At 42.5% G+C, this 15,061-nt stretch overlaps 1 protein-coding gene across 1 annotated transcript in view; it reads left to right on the top strand.

The window, feature by feature from the left end:
• The window catches only part of LOC136863948 (mitogen-activated protein kinase kinase kinase 1), a 545,708-nt gene that overhangs the window by 425,342 nt on the left and 105,305 nt on the right, over window positions 1–15,061 (top strand). The window contains exons 4-5 of the mRNA XM_067140398.2: window positions 8,752–8,856; window positions 9,002–9,208. Of these exons, the coding sequence (XP_066996499.2) occupies window positions 8,752–8,856; window positions 9,002–9,208 (312 nt within the window). The remainder of the gene's footprint in view (window positions 1–8,751; window positions 8,857–9,001; window positions 9,209–15,061) is intronic.

Below are 15,061 nucleotides of genomic sequence, written 5' to 3'. Positions count from 1 at the left end.
CTTCACCCATTGTTACACAGAAGAAAAAGTGTACTAAACTAACAATGCGAAGTTTGACAAAAAAGACCAACGTTAACAGTCGCACCGGGTCTGCGAGACCCTGAACAGCCTGTACGCGCAAAGTTTCCAAGGCAACTGAGAGCGGGCTACTGTGTTCGGTTGAAGGCCGGGAGCCAAGAAGCTATAACCAGGGATGGGGAAGCGCTCGTTGCATTCCAACAACAGGAACACCAATAAGTATGTCCGCCCGGGTCTCGTAGACCCATCGCGACCACTCCAGGGTTAAGCTCACGGTCGCTTCCTCCTCGCTCCTAGCCCTTTCCTGTCCCATAGTTGCCGTAAGACCTATCTGTATCGTTGCGACGTAAAGCAAATTATTAAAAAAAGAAGTCTCCACCCATCTCAACTCACACACCCATACTGATCTATTACAGTAACATAATCATGCAGACTATTTACAAACTACTTTCTGGTGGCCCGTGTGAAATCTGGGAGTTTTCAGAGCATTCCAGAGTCGAGCAGAATGATTGCAAAACTGAGGGATTATCATCATCATCTGTTGGTTTGCCGATGACCTTGGATGTTAGGCTCCTTTAAACAACAAACATCATAATCATTCATCAGTAAGCCGTATCGAAATGAACAGGGCTATAGCGACGATGGAATAGAACAGATCTCAGTTGTGAAGAAGCGACTCGAATCGATTTTTAAAAATTTTTAATATGCACCATCAGATTGAAGCTGGAGTCAAGTTCGAAGATACAAACCTCTGGGAGCTGTACAGTTTTTAAATAACCTGATTGCGAAAGAGCCAATGCTAGTTTGTTGTCGTTAATTGGCTGGGATGGGCCCCGATGGCGGTACTTGTCCTTGAGAAGTTGCGGTCACACTCTAGTGGCTAGGTTTCCTGCCTCTGTTGAAGCGTGGAATGAAGTGACCGCCAGGGGCATTGGTGCATCTCATTTACTGCTTAAAACAGGAAGATCACTGGTTGACCCTCCATTTAGTCCGTGGAAGTTATTTTACTGTATTTTCATATTGATGTTCACCATCGATATCCATGCAAGTTTTTGCTTCTGCTCTTAAATCGTTAGATCACTAGAATTGGAAGTTGTTATATTTGAATGATGTCACGTTTTAGTTTCATGTGATATTTTTATGCCATTCTAAGTGGAAAGCGTAATGTATTGTTTTCAACAGGTCCGGGAAAGGTGCCTCAGAACAAGATATCATCCCAAGAATTGTAGTCGAAAGTTGATTGGGGTAGGATTACGATACTGTATATGGAAACCTGCAGGCTGTTCGGCTTGTAGCTATAACTTACGTATAAGTCCTTGTTAACAGTTTGCAGTGTGGCATACCAGTATGATGGACAACAGTTCAAAGCAAAATAATGCTTGCAGACGGAAGAAATAGTTAATAAGACTATTTACTAGGTAGAATATTATTATTGGAGCGCAGTCAGTAAATTGTTAATCTCCCGTTGCCAAGATACAGTAGTTGGTTTGACCTCGACTGGAGTCGACTATTTACACGTGAAAATTCCCTGTTGTTGGCTTCGGGCATGTTTAGAAACTCCAGTGGGACAACATTCCAACAATCCTGCTTCTGTTAAGATTATTAGTACCGTAGTTAGAACGGACGTTGAACAAATAACGTTATTACTAAAATTGGAGCAGGTGGTACTTTTATAGTTCTTGAGCTGTGTACTGTAGAATGGCAGTACAATGATAGATGAAGATTTAGAGTTAGTTGTTAGTTCATCTGTAATCTAACTGGGAAGGTATCACTTCTGCTTATCCCAGTGTGGCTCGGACGGTCGGAGCGCTGACTGTCTTGAATCCAAGTTGGCGGACTCGATCCCATCTGAGTCTGGTGGCATTTGATGACGATGATGATGATGATGATGATTATTATTATTATTATTATTATTATTATTATTATTGTTTAAAGGGCCTAACATCTAGGTCATCGGCGCATGCTGATGTTTGAAGGTGATTGTATACACCCGCCTGGTGTCGTTAAATTTACCATCCTATTAAAAAAATTCTACAGGACAAAATTCCGGCATATAGAACTTCTTTTTGTACCGTTTCTTCCACACCTGTGAGGTTGCGGGTACGAACAGGGTAGTACAAGTGGATTTGGCCCTGTTTTACGGACGGATGCCCTTCCTGATGCCAGCCCTATGTGGAGGGATGTAATCACTATTACGTGTTTCTGTGGTGGTTGGTGATGTGGCGTGTTGTCTGAACAAGAAGAGGGGAGTCTTAGGACGTACACAAACACCCAGCCCCCGAGCCAGAAGAATTCATCAGACGCGACTAAAATCCTTGACCCGGCCGGGAATCGAACCCGGGACCCTCTCAACCGAAGGCTTCAACGCTGACCGTTCAGCCAGTGAGTCGGCCGTGGGGATGTACTATTATTAGTTATTTCTGTGGTTACTGAAGCCACACTTAGTGAGTTTTAGCTGGGACATTTTTAAGGCTGGACGTCCTTCCTAACACTACTTGATTTCCAGGTGCAAATTCTACATTGCACAGTCTCCAGGATGTTAGCCTCATTTGTTCAGAAGGGAAAGCCAGCAGCTCAGTCGCTATGTTAATCTCTGGTCCCGCAACGGCATTTGGCTTGTGACAGACAAGGAAATTTAGAACAGATTTAGTTAACGTCACAGTCCTTATTCAGTACCTGCACGAACAACTTCATTATGGCAAGATGATGGGAAGATATAACACGATCTGTTTGCACCTCTCCAGACTCCTTTTACAACCTTCTTTAAAAAATGTTGCAATGAGCGACTCCCTTCTAATCAGTGTAATTCATAAAATCATAATGTCATTGGTTTTACGTTCTACTGATTACTTTTACAGTTTTCGGAGACTCCCTGGTGCCGGAATTTCGTCCCGCAGATGCTCTTTTACATGCTGGCAAATATGCCGACTCGAGGCTGGCGTATTCGCGCACCTTCAAATACCACCAGACTGAGCCAGGATCGAACCTGCCAGCCTGGGCTCGGAAAGTCAGTACACTCAACCCGGCTTAATTGATGAGCTGGCTGTCTTGCATAGGAACCTGTCTAGAGTTATGCGAAACTGGTAGATATTCATGAAAATTTAGCAGTACAATTCACGCAAAAGATAAAAAAATTCACCTAGTAAAGTTAAACTGTTATGTTGCATTACTAAGATTTCCAGTTCAGCACGTATGGATTAGAGTCAACTTCAATTCCTGCCAAATGTACTACCCACAATTATAAAATGCAAACTCGTGTCCTCATGCCGAGGTGGTGCAGCTCTTTTCAGGCACACCCCGAATGGAGGTGAGCTGCATGTACCATTTCAACCACATACCAGCCCTCCTGCTATTTTTAAATTTCTGGCAGTCCCGGGAATCGAACCCGGGCCTCCGATGACGGCAGCTAATAACAATAACCGTTACGCTACGGAGGCGGGCACCCGCAATTGATTATTGTTATTATTATCAGTACTACGGTGCATAGTAAAGCACGTTATTGCTAAAATTGGAGCAGGTGGTACTTTTATAGTTCTTGAGCTGTGTACTGTAGAATGGCAGTACAATGATAGATGAAGATTTAGAGTTAGTTCATCTGTAATCTAACTGGGAGGGTATCACTTCTGCTTATCCCAGTGTGGCTCAGACGGTCGGAGCGCTGTCTTGAGTCCAAGTTGGCGGGCTCGATCCCATCTGAGTCTGGTGGCAGTCGAGGTCAAACCAACTACTGTATCTTGGCAACGGGAGACTAGTGATTGAATACTACACTGAGTGATTTAGCTACGAGGTTCGAGGCTTACAGTTCTTCGCTTGTATTCGGGAGATAGTAGGTTCGAACCCCACTGTCAGCGGTCCTGAAGATGGTTTTCCGTGGTTTCTCATTTTCACCTCTGTCAAATGCTGGGGCTGTACCTTAATTAAGGCCACGTTCGCTTCTTTCCCAGTCGTAGCCCTTTCCTGTCCTATCGTCGCCATAAGACCTGCCTGTGTCGGTGCGACGTAAAGCAAAGAGCAAAAGAAAGAAATGCCGTTTATTAGACACCGTGTCAGAATTTCGCTTATCAGTCGGAAAGGATGAGAAAAATATTTTGAATCAGCGGATACCAAAAATGCTGCTTGTTAATGCTGTGAGTGTAAGAAAACTTGGCGGAAGTTCTGAAAGCTGGAGGAAGTTTCAGAATCAGGATCGTGTTGATGACAAGTTTTCTCTCTGTTACTTGGTGAGTAGTCTTTTCCACTGAAGAAATTACTCAACTAGTTTTGTAAGGGAAAGTGTTCATCTTAAAGTGTTTCGTATGTTTTGTTTATTATGCCATGCATTAATGGTGTACATTTTGAATATTCTGACATCGTATCTATAATATTGGTTTTACGCCCCACTGACTACTTTTATGGTTTCTGTGGACGCCGAGGTGCCGGAATTTAGTCCCGCATGAGTTCTATTACATGCCAGATCTACCGACACGAGGGCGATGTATTTGGGCACCTTCAAATACCACCGGACTGAGCTAGGATCGAACCTGCCAAGTTGGGATCAATGGGCCAGCGCCTCAACTGTCTGAGCCACTCAGCCCGGCAAGAATGATGTTTCATAGGTGTTCTTTGGCGTATTTTGGCTCCTTCAAATACCTACTACCGGACTGAGCGGGGATTGAAATCCGCCAACTTGAGCGCAGAAGGCCAGCGCTCTACCGTCTGAACTGCTCAGTCCGGCGAATTCTCTATGACATGAAATTGTCAGTTTATAGGAAGTTTCTTCAAGCCTCTAAGGGAGGAAAATAATAATTCTTCAATTACTTAGTCATGAGAAAAATAACCAAAATATCTTCGAAGTACTGGAACAAAACATCTGCATTTGTCAACCACTTACGCAGACATCAGCACAAGCATGGGAATTTTACACATCCATCTTGAAATAGCAACTTGTTTTGCTATTTGTTTTACGTCGCACTGACTATGGCGCTTACGGGACGTGACAGAACTAGGAGTGGCAAAGAAGCGACCTGCAAATTGCCTGGTTTGAAAAGGGAAACCGCGGAAAACAATGTTCAGGACTGCTGATAGTACGGTTCGAACCTACTGGCTTCCGAATCTAAGCTCGCGGCTACGTGACGCGAACCGCTTAGCCAACTCGCGTGGTGGACATACCCATCATATTGAAAATTCACAGCCTGTTTCCGGTCATTCGAGCGGGTCAGGAATGGAATGAATGAAGCCCGCATCTAGCGGCGAGGATAGGAAATGTGCCGGCTGCCGAAGCCTGTTGCACTCCTCTGGGGCGATAATTAATGAATGACGGATGAAATGAAATGATGTTGGAGAGTGTTGCTGGAATGAAATATGACAGGGAAAACAGGAGTACCCGGAGAAAAACCTGTCCTGCCTCCTCTTTGTCCAGCACAAATCTTGCATGGAGTGATCGGGGTTTGAACCACGGAACCCAGCGATGAGAGGCCGGTGCGCCGGCCACGGAGGCTCTCCACCCTTCACACTCTAAAACAAAACTTCCTTCAGTTTATCCCAGCTACTTCTGGGGTCGCTGGAGCCATCCAGGCTCATGTTTTGGTTTTGGCCGGGGGTTTAAGGCCGGATGCCCTTCGTGACGCCCACATGAATTTTGAGATGAAAATCTCAACCCGGGATCCACCGCGATTCGAACCTTAGCCTTCCGGCTGGGAATAAATCAGCTAAGCCACTTAACTAATTTTACTACCCTCTCCCATCACCCTTGACACATTAGAACAATTATAAATAATAAAAAAGAAAACATATGTCTGTTTCTGGAGTCAGTTGTTGAGGACAGTCATTAAGAAAACGGTTAATATTGCTCATTGAGTTTATTTGCTTACTGTTGAAAACAGAAGCAAAGTTTTTTTGAGTTGAAGCTTCACAGTTAGTTGGACTGCTATTGCGTTCTTCAGAGAACAACGGCAAGGTCCCACTCACACGAACAACGTAATAGTAATCGTGAAATTTATATTTTAAAAAATCGGAATAGTGCACATAATAGTACTACCTACCAATGTTGATAAAAACTCAGCGGTGTAGTCTGCTGCCAATGTCAGCGCTAGCTCTCCTTATAATGACGATGCCAGTAATAATAATAATAATAATAATAATAATAATAATAATAATAGAGCATCCTAATCTGTTTTACATAAATATGTCCAGCTCCTTGGCTGAGAATGGTCATTGTAGTGATCTTTGTTTCAGAGGACCTCGGTTTCTATTCCCGCTCGGGCCGGGGGTTTTAACATCGTTTAATTAATTCCACTAGCTCAGGGGTATTTGTGTTCGTCCTAATAATATCTTCGTTATGTACAATACATTACACTTTATACCGCTACAGAAATACGCAGCAATGAATACATCCCTCCTCATAGGGTTGGTGGCAGGAAAGACGTCCGATGGTAAAACTTGGCTAAATCTGTACAAAGTGTCGATTCCAGGTAACTAAAAGAAGAAGAATAAGAATAATCTGTTTTATATAAACCCATTTAGGAATATTAAGAAATTTGAATTTTTATTTGTGTTGTTTGTATAGTTACCTTTTATTTTGGTGAATTTTTGAGCCATGTCCTTCTAAGGAAATAAAAATATAAAATCTGTTGTAGTCCTAAAACATAGAAATAAAAATATGGAAAAAGAACCAATACACAGTTTGTGGTTTATCAAAATAGGTCTTTTTGAAGAAATTAAAAATATATTATTAGAGTGGAATAAGGGCACTAGGCTGACAACATTAAGACTACCATCCAGCAGTGCACTTGTTACGTCTGCAAGGTTATTGCAGTGTGAAGAATGGTGTCTGGTGGTGTCTCCAGCAAACTCAGCAGCTCTTCACCCCGCTGAAAAGCAGTCGGTGTATGAGTAGTGTTGTTGGAAGATCAGGGCTTATTTAAACAGTAAAAAATGTCATAGTCTAAAATTTGGAATTTAGAAGGAAGAATGTAATTAAAAACAAGAGGTATTGCAACTAGTGCACAGGATATGCACCTGGGAAAACTTCTTATAAGTATCTGAAATATTCTCTTTAGCCTGTGTTCCCACTAAAATATAAGAAATACCGAGCAGCCTCTTTTTTCTCTGGTCATAACGTAGACAGTGTTGTTGTTTCTAGTCGCTGTTATCAATGACAAAATCATTAGTATTTGTGTATTAGTATCACAAGTATTACACTATGTACACAGAATCCAAGCATCTAGGATATAACTTCAGAAACCTCATTCACAATGACTGGAATCTGAACTGAAGGAACCTGGGTGAGAAACCATTTAAGTCACTCTTATTGGAATAAGACTTTGACATCTCTAGCTGTTAAAATATAGACTGTTCTACGAAAATGTCTGCAGTGATTAGGCTATTCTTACAAAACATGTACAACTGTTATCTGACCTGCAATGTTTCTTGACATACGTCCTAGTCCATCTGATTGCTGTCCAGGTGGCTCAAAAATTGATTTCCAGCTCTCCTTTACAGATTTTCTCTCAGCCTGGAAAAATGGAAAAGGATTAACTAAGCATTATCAAGACGATCATAGAGCTATTTGACTGAAGAAATAGGTGCTGTTATTGTCGCAGTCCGCTAGTCGTTGCCCTTTTCTCTAGATGGTAGATCCATTCCAGGATGGAATCTATGGCACTTAAGGGTATTTAAATGCAACATTGTGTATTTGCCTTCTAGCATGTCATAGAACTCCTGCAAGACAGATTTCCGATACCAAGGTGCCTCTTAAAAACTTTGGAAATCGTAGGGATGTTAATATCAAGTAACATTATTATGTGATACAAAAAATAGTGGCCTGGTTCCAAAACTGAAAACTGGTACTAATGTAGGAGCTATTACATTGAACCTTATACTCCCCAGAGGAGAGAATACAGCTGTTTGTTAGTAGCCCATGATCACATGAAGGTTTGCAGTGCCATAGTATTCAAGTTTGGGAGAATTTCTTGCAGTTAACAGATTATGTTTGTGAATTCTTCAGCATTGAGACTAGTTGGATCCTCATCATTGACAGTTGCTCGCTATCAGACTGGGAGGGCTTGCACATCTGTGTATCAGAGAATAGTGTTAAAGCTAAATATATCAGATGAGGTTTCTCAGTTTTGTATGTTGTTAAGACAAGTTCTGTGTATGTTCCCCATAGTATACTGTTGTAAACTGCATGCAGCCCTCCCTGTCCCTTCACACTTTGCTTTTATGTCACACCGACACAGATAGGTCTTACGGCAACGATGGGATAGGAAAGGGCTAGGAGTGGAAATGAAGCGGCCGTGGCCTTAATTAAGGAACAGCCCCAGCCAGCATTTGCCTGTTATGAAAATGGGAAACAATGGAAAACTATCTTCAGGGCTGTCAACAGTGGGGTTCGAAGCCACTATCTCATTCACAGCTGCGTGATCCTAACTGCATGGCCACTTGCTCGGTCCTCCCTCCCCTTGATCCTCCATTGCTTTCCTCACTGGTCCAGGAAGTGCTATTGCAGCACAATCTGCCGTATGAGATATTCACACACACTAATCATGCTCCGAATGTCATTAAATTACTCAGTACCACCCGAATCTCAGCAGCTTCCGTACTGTCACAGCCATTAATAAGACTGGGACTTCACAGTGGATGATACATTTTGCTGTGGCCTGTACAGAGTGGGAGATGAGAGACGTAGCAATATGCTTTGTAAATCTTTTATTACTATGATTGAATATTAAAATGTCTTTTAATCTCTCTTTTCAGATTGCAAACAAATGTGCCTCTCCCCCCAACCGTTCCAGAACCCCTCCCTCAGTCTCTGGGGAGGGGTGTCATTCAAGGAAGAGGTCACCTAGTATTACTCGCTCTGTAAGTACATTTTGCACACTACTTTATGTTCTTATATGAAGAGTTGATGTTGAAGTTCATATTACTATGGAATTCATTCACAAAAACAAATGCCTACGTAAAGGTCATCTTCATTGTCCTAAATATGCATATGTTTACTTGACAGCGCCCATCAAGCCCTGGTGGAGGTGGATCTGGGCGACGGCCACCAAGTCCAGGAGCCCTTGATCCATCTGTGATGGAAGCAGTGAAGAGGCGAGTCCGGCGTGTTCAAAAAGCTCGCCTGTATCTCCTACAGCAACCAGGTCCCAATTCATTCCTGGTTGGTGGAGATTCACCAGAACACAAGTACAGGGTTGTTATTGGACCTCAGGTAAAATGGTTACATCTAGAACATTCCATTTCCTCACTGGTCATCTGTATTACCAACTATTCTTTCTTTAACGTGTGCCTAAAATTAGATAGAATTGCATAAAGTGATACTGAATAATTATTTTAACTCTGCTGAGCAATGCTAGTAATGCCATTCCTTATGCAGCCAGTCCCCGCTATGAATGGTGTGAAAATGTTGTTCATAGGGTCGGATGATGCATGCATTTCAGTGGACTTGGCAGACTGATAAGTATTAGTATCTTTCTTTCTTTCTTTCTTTCTTTCTTTCTTTCTTTCTTTCTTTCTTTATTTATTTATTTATTTATTTATTTATTTATTTATTTACCACTAATTGTAGGTACAATTTAATGATGAAGCGAGAGCAGCTTGTAAATGTAAACAGAAGGTGTATCAGAAATGGCTTCAAACAAGGACTGATGCAGACAGGGAATTATACATGGATTAAAGACACAGAGTGAAATGAATAATTTTTGAGCCCTAGGAGAAGTCACGGGAAGATTTTGATAATGACCTGGAAAGGCTAGGACAGGTGGCTGGGAAACTTTTCAGGACAGTAATAAAGCATCTTAGCAAGAGAGGTAAAAAGTAAATGAATTGTGTTTTGGGTGAATCAGATGAAATCTTAGTAGGTCTCAGGGAATCACTGGACAGGTGGAAGGAAGATTTTGAAAATCTTCTCAACGGAAAAGGAAATATTTCTGGTGATGTTGCGAACAACTAAGCTTATGGGGAGGAGGAAAATGATGTTGGTGAAATTCAATTGAGGAAGTAGAAAGGATGGTAAATAAACTCCATTGTCATTGTTACGGAATTTTCCGTGGTAGTTAGAGGTGAAAGAAGGTGCGGGCTGGAATAGGTCTCAACTACAAAATTAAAGTTAATTTAAAACTTTAACAAAGGTTATATTTTCTTTTCAAAATCAACCAGTAACAGAGTATAACAGGTACCAAGTAGCAGATCAACAAATTAAGAAATTACAAATTACAGTTCGTTACAAGATTTGGGCTTCGAGCCCCACAATCACGATCCTTGAGCTATTAGCCCAACATTACCAAGGTACCAAATTGAACCAAGGGGCAGAAAACCCCATCATGCCAAGGAGCACTTGCTCCAAATTACAATGTTAAGCCTCCTAGAGGCACACAGAAATTAAATTTAGGAAAGAGCAGACCCGCTCTCAAGGTTCAAGCCTATCAAAGGCCACAACGAATTTCACTTCTATTTGCCCTCAAGGCGCACAAAGAAACAGGGCTATTTACTACCCAACCTACAGGGGCTTCTGAATGAGAATAAAACATCAGGTTAAGTTACTGGCCCAAAGTACAGAAAGGACTGGATGCGTGAGCTTGCACTCCAAAACACCTTTTAAAACCTAAATGGCTCTAGGCCGGTACACAGGGGCTAATCCCAAGCTAGGGAGGTGACCCGTATGAGAAAACTATAATACATTAAGGAAGCGTAGAAACGGTTATGAAAACGTGGTCACCTCAATTTCAAAATGAAAGGGGAGCTCAAAGGGTAAAGCACTCTCTATCCCCGATTTACAGTTAAAGAGTTTTGTAGTTTTTACATAGACAGAAGAGGAACTTACTTTTAAAGTGGTAGGTTACATATTAAAGGATTTGAACCCTCCCTGAGAGTTAAACTGCTGAGCTAGGCAAGAAATAAAGATGTTAACAGGCCATTACCTTGTAGAAGAACTGCTGCTTGAAGAAAGAGGCGCTTCCCGCCCCCTGCTACATATCCACACACTGAGTTAGATGTTATACTAGTGGCCCCGAGACAAGAAAATCAGCAGTTTTTATACCCTCGTGGAAAATTCGAGACCTTTCAGGAATGAGTAGACACACCCCCTCAATTTTATTGGGTCGCTAAAAGTTATACATCAACATCGAAGAAGAAGGACACTATCGGTCGGAAATTAATTAAAGAAATTCGGGATTGGCTGAGTTCAAAACTGGCGGACAGAAAGATTAATATTGCCAACCCCAAAAATAAAAGAACAAAATTTAGTAAAGACAAAACTTAAGAATACAAAATGTCTTCAAGAGAGTTTATTCCATTGCGCCAGAGTGTATTACCATAGTTTTTTTTGGTAGAGACATCTGTTAGAGAATGTTCACACTTCTTGATCAATGAAAAACAAAAGCAAATCAAAAACATTCAGTGACCTCTTCTGATAACTAGTAGAATTAGTTCAGTGGTTAAAGTTCCGGGTTTCTCCAGTAGAGAAGTTTCAATTGGCACAAGATTTGAACTTGTGTCGCGTAGAGGTGTACCTCCCGGTACAGACCTCCCCCCCCTAAAAGTTCTTCCACGGGGTGACACAGAGAAGAAAAAAAAAATTGTTCCAAAACCAAGTCCAAGTTGGTGGTGTTGATTATTGAAAGTAGTTGCAGAAGGATTTAGAAGAGAAAATAAAATTCTCCAGTAGCCGAAGGTTTCTTAAATGATCTGATGAAACTAGTTTAAGTCCAGCTTTAGAGTTTCTTTGTAGTAGATTTTGATGAAAGGTCTCTATGTTTGTAGTAGTTGAATTCAGAAAAAAACTTTAATTCTTGAAAGGAAAAATTTTTTTTGAGTCCACCAAATGTTAATTGGAGCAAAAATGTAGAAATTGCGGATATGGAATGTCCATGTAGCTTAAGAAGCACATAAGCTGTCGATTAATTTTGACTGTAAGAACTATCGCCGCTGCTTGTATCCAGTGGAGGCCGCTCGGACCACTCAAGTACCCTGAGATACACCTCTCCAGCTACTATGAGAGAGGTAGTCGTGGTGAAGGACGCCGCAGACGCGACGATTGTTTACAGTCCTCGAGCAGTTTGCAGGTGGTGCGCCGCACATCAGCCTTGGCCGGAAGGAGAACTCCGGCTCGCCGTACACTGGTTGACCTCACTGGAGTGGAGTGGGCCCATACCCCACCTCAGTGGCGGTACGGCGCCGCGCGGCTGCGGGGGCACTGAAACATTAAGATCTCGGCGGCAGAATTTTGTTGGAATATAATTTTTTAGGGTACTGTCTTGGAGATGAGGCTGAGAGGCCAGCAGGGTGGAAACTTTTATTTCATTACTTTTATTTTAATGCCACTGGTGTGGTTTAGCAGGAGACAGGAGCTTGGTAATGGCCATACGGAGAGGACAGCAGAGTAACCTCAGAGAAGGTTTCACAATGTTTATACAGAGCAGATAACTAAAAAAACGAAATGTAAAACTATAAGGGGCAGAAGCCCAAGGATTTAGAGAAAAATATAACCTTTTGGGGTTCTTACAAGATGTTAAAAATCCAAGGAGCAAGTAATTTACACAGGTTTCACCTGGGACAGGTGAACCCTAAATATTCTCTCGGTGGCTGGATTGCTCACTAACAAAGTCACCGGTGTTAAAAAATCCAAGACGGTGTATGGCCCATGAAATCTGGGGGCAAGCTTGCCCGCGGGAATAAAATTCTTGACCATAACTTGGTCTCCTACCTTTAAGTTGGTGGGCCTCCGTCCACGATCATATCTTTCCCTAACCTTTTCATGAGAAATTTTAAGATTGGCCTTGGCCTTCTTCCAAAGATCTCTAATATTATCTGGATCTATTGCCTCAGGTAGAATATCGCTAAGAGACCACAGGTTAGAGAGCGGCATGTTGGGTACAAACTTGAACATCAATGAAGCAGGGGTGAATTTATGAGATTCGTGAACCGCCGAGTTCAAAGCGAAGGCTAACCAATGCAGGGATGTATCCCACCTGGAATGATCATCGTGATGATAGGCAATCAGCGCCGCCCTCAGATTACGATTGACCCGTTCAGCCAGAGATGGTTGAGGATAGTAAGCAGAAGTTGTTACATGTGAGATAGATAGATCAAAACAGAATTTACGAAAAAGATTAGAGGTAAAGGCTTTAGCATTATCAGATACAATATATTGGCACGGACCAAAAGAAGCAAAGATAGAATTTAAACAAGAAATGGTGGACTGAGCGGTAGCCAGCTTAGTCGGAAATAACCAAGAAAATCTTGTAAAACCATCTACATACACAAGGATGAATTTATTTGCATTCCCCTTTGACTGGGGGAAGGGTCCGACGTAGTCGATATAGAGTCGTTCCATGGGGCGCGACGCTTGGTGGGAAGACAAGAGCCCTTGCTTAGTGGACATGGTGGGTTTACTAAGCCAACAAGATTTACAAGCTTTTACTAATTCACGGATTTCTCCGACCATACCCTTCCAAATGAACAATTCACGGATCTTTTCACGGGTTTTGAAGATGCCTAAATGCTCCCCTAGTGGGGTCTCATGGTAATACTTGAAGATCATAGGTACGAGAACAGCTGGAACCACAACTTTCATCTTCTTATAATGCCCCGACGGGCAACATAAAACACCATTCCTCAATACATAAGGGACTACATGTTCCCCCGAAGAAAGGGTTTCCATGATAGGGGCCAGCGTCGGATCTTCACGTTGATATTTTTCAATATCCCTAAAGAGCATGGGAGCATCAGTTAGAATGGCATTAACCTCAGGAGGTATGGACTCAGGAGATGAAGAACTATCAACCTGTTCAGGAGTCTCTATATCATTGGCAAACATACGGCTTAGACCATCTGCCACAACATTTTCCGTTCCTCTTATATGCCTGACATCAAATTGGAAGCCAGAAATTCTGATGGCCCAGCGGGCTATGCGACCCGTACGACGCAGCCTAGCTAAGACCCAGCTTAAGGCTTGGTAATGAGTCTCCCAGATGAACTTGACATGTTCCAGATAGAGGCGGAACTTTTCTAGAGCAAACAAGACAGCCAAACCCTCAAGTTCATAGATGGAATACTTGGATTCTTGGGCCGATAATGTCCTAGATGCATAGGCAATGGGTCGCCTCCCTAGTTCAGTCTCTTGAAAAAGGACTGCTGCCACCGCTGACGACGACGCGTCAGTTTGGACAATGAATTTCTTCGAGAAATGAGGCATGGCGAGAACAGGGGCATTACACAGAGCTAATTTGAGATCTTCAAAAGCGGCTTGTTGAGAAGGTCCCCACTCAAATTTCACGCCTTTCCTACGAAGTAAGTTCGAGGGCGCCGCTCTATTGGCGAAATTTGGAATAAATTTCCTGAAGAAATTCACCGTACCAATGAACCTAGCAATCCCTTTGATGTCCTTGGGAGGTTTGAAATCGCGGATGGCCTGTGTTCTAGAATGATCTACAGCGACGTCATCGGGCGACACAATATGCCCTAGGAATGACATGGAAGGTTTAGCGAAGGCAACCTTGGACAACTTCACCATTCACCCTGCCTTACGAAGGCGACTCTGGGCCTCTTTCAGATGATCTAGATGTTCTTCAAAGGTCTCAGAAAATACGACGACATCATCAAGATAATGGTATAAATACTCAAATTTAATGTCGGAGAAGACCCTATCTAGCAGTCTCGTAAGCACAGCTGCTCCCGCGGGGAGTCCGAAAGGCATGCGGTTGTATTCGTACAAGTTCCAATCTGTGGCAAAAGCTGTCAAGTGTTTAGATTCCTCTGCTAACGGTATCTGATTATAAGCCTGATTAAGATCTAAGATGGTAAAGAACTTAGCCTTTCGAAACCATGAGAAACAAGAGTGAAGGTCTGGAAGGGGCACAGATTGTAACACCACCTTCCGATTGAGAGCCCTATAATCAATCACAGGCCTGAAACCACCTTGGGGTTTTGGGACTAGAAAAATAGGCGAAGAATACGCCGACTTAGAGGGTTGGATAATACCATCTTTCAACATCTGATCTATGATTTCCTTCAGAGCTTTCATTTTAGGTGGAGACAGCCTATAAGGCGGAAATCTAACAGGGAT

Source organism: Anabrus simplex, chromosome 2 (genome assembly GCF_040414725.1).
Source record: "Anabrus simplex isolate iqAnaSimp1 chromosome 2, ASM4041472v1, whole genome shotgun sequence".
Classification (NCBI taxonomy): Eukaryota; Metazoa; Arthropoda; class Insecta; order Orthoptera; family Tettigoniidae; genus Anabrus; species Anabrus simplex.
The sequence above is the reverse complement of the archived record's forward strand: the minus strand, read 5'-3'. Positions and strand labels throughout refer to the sequence as shown.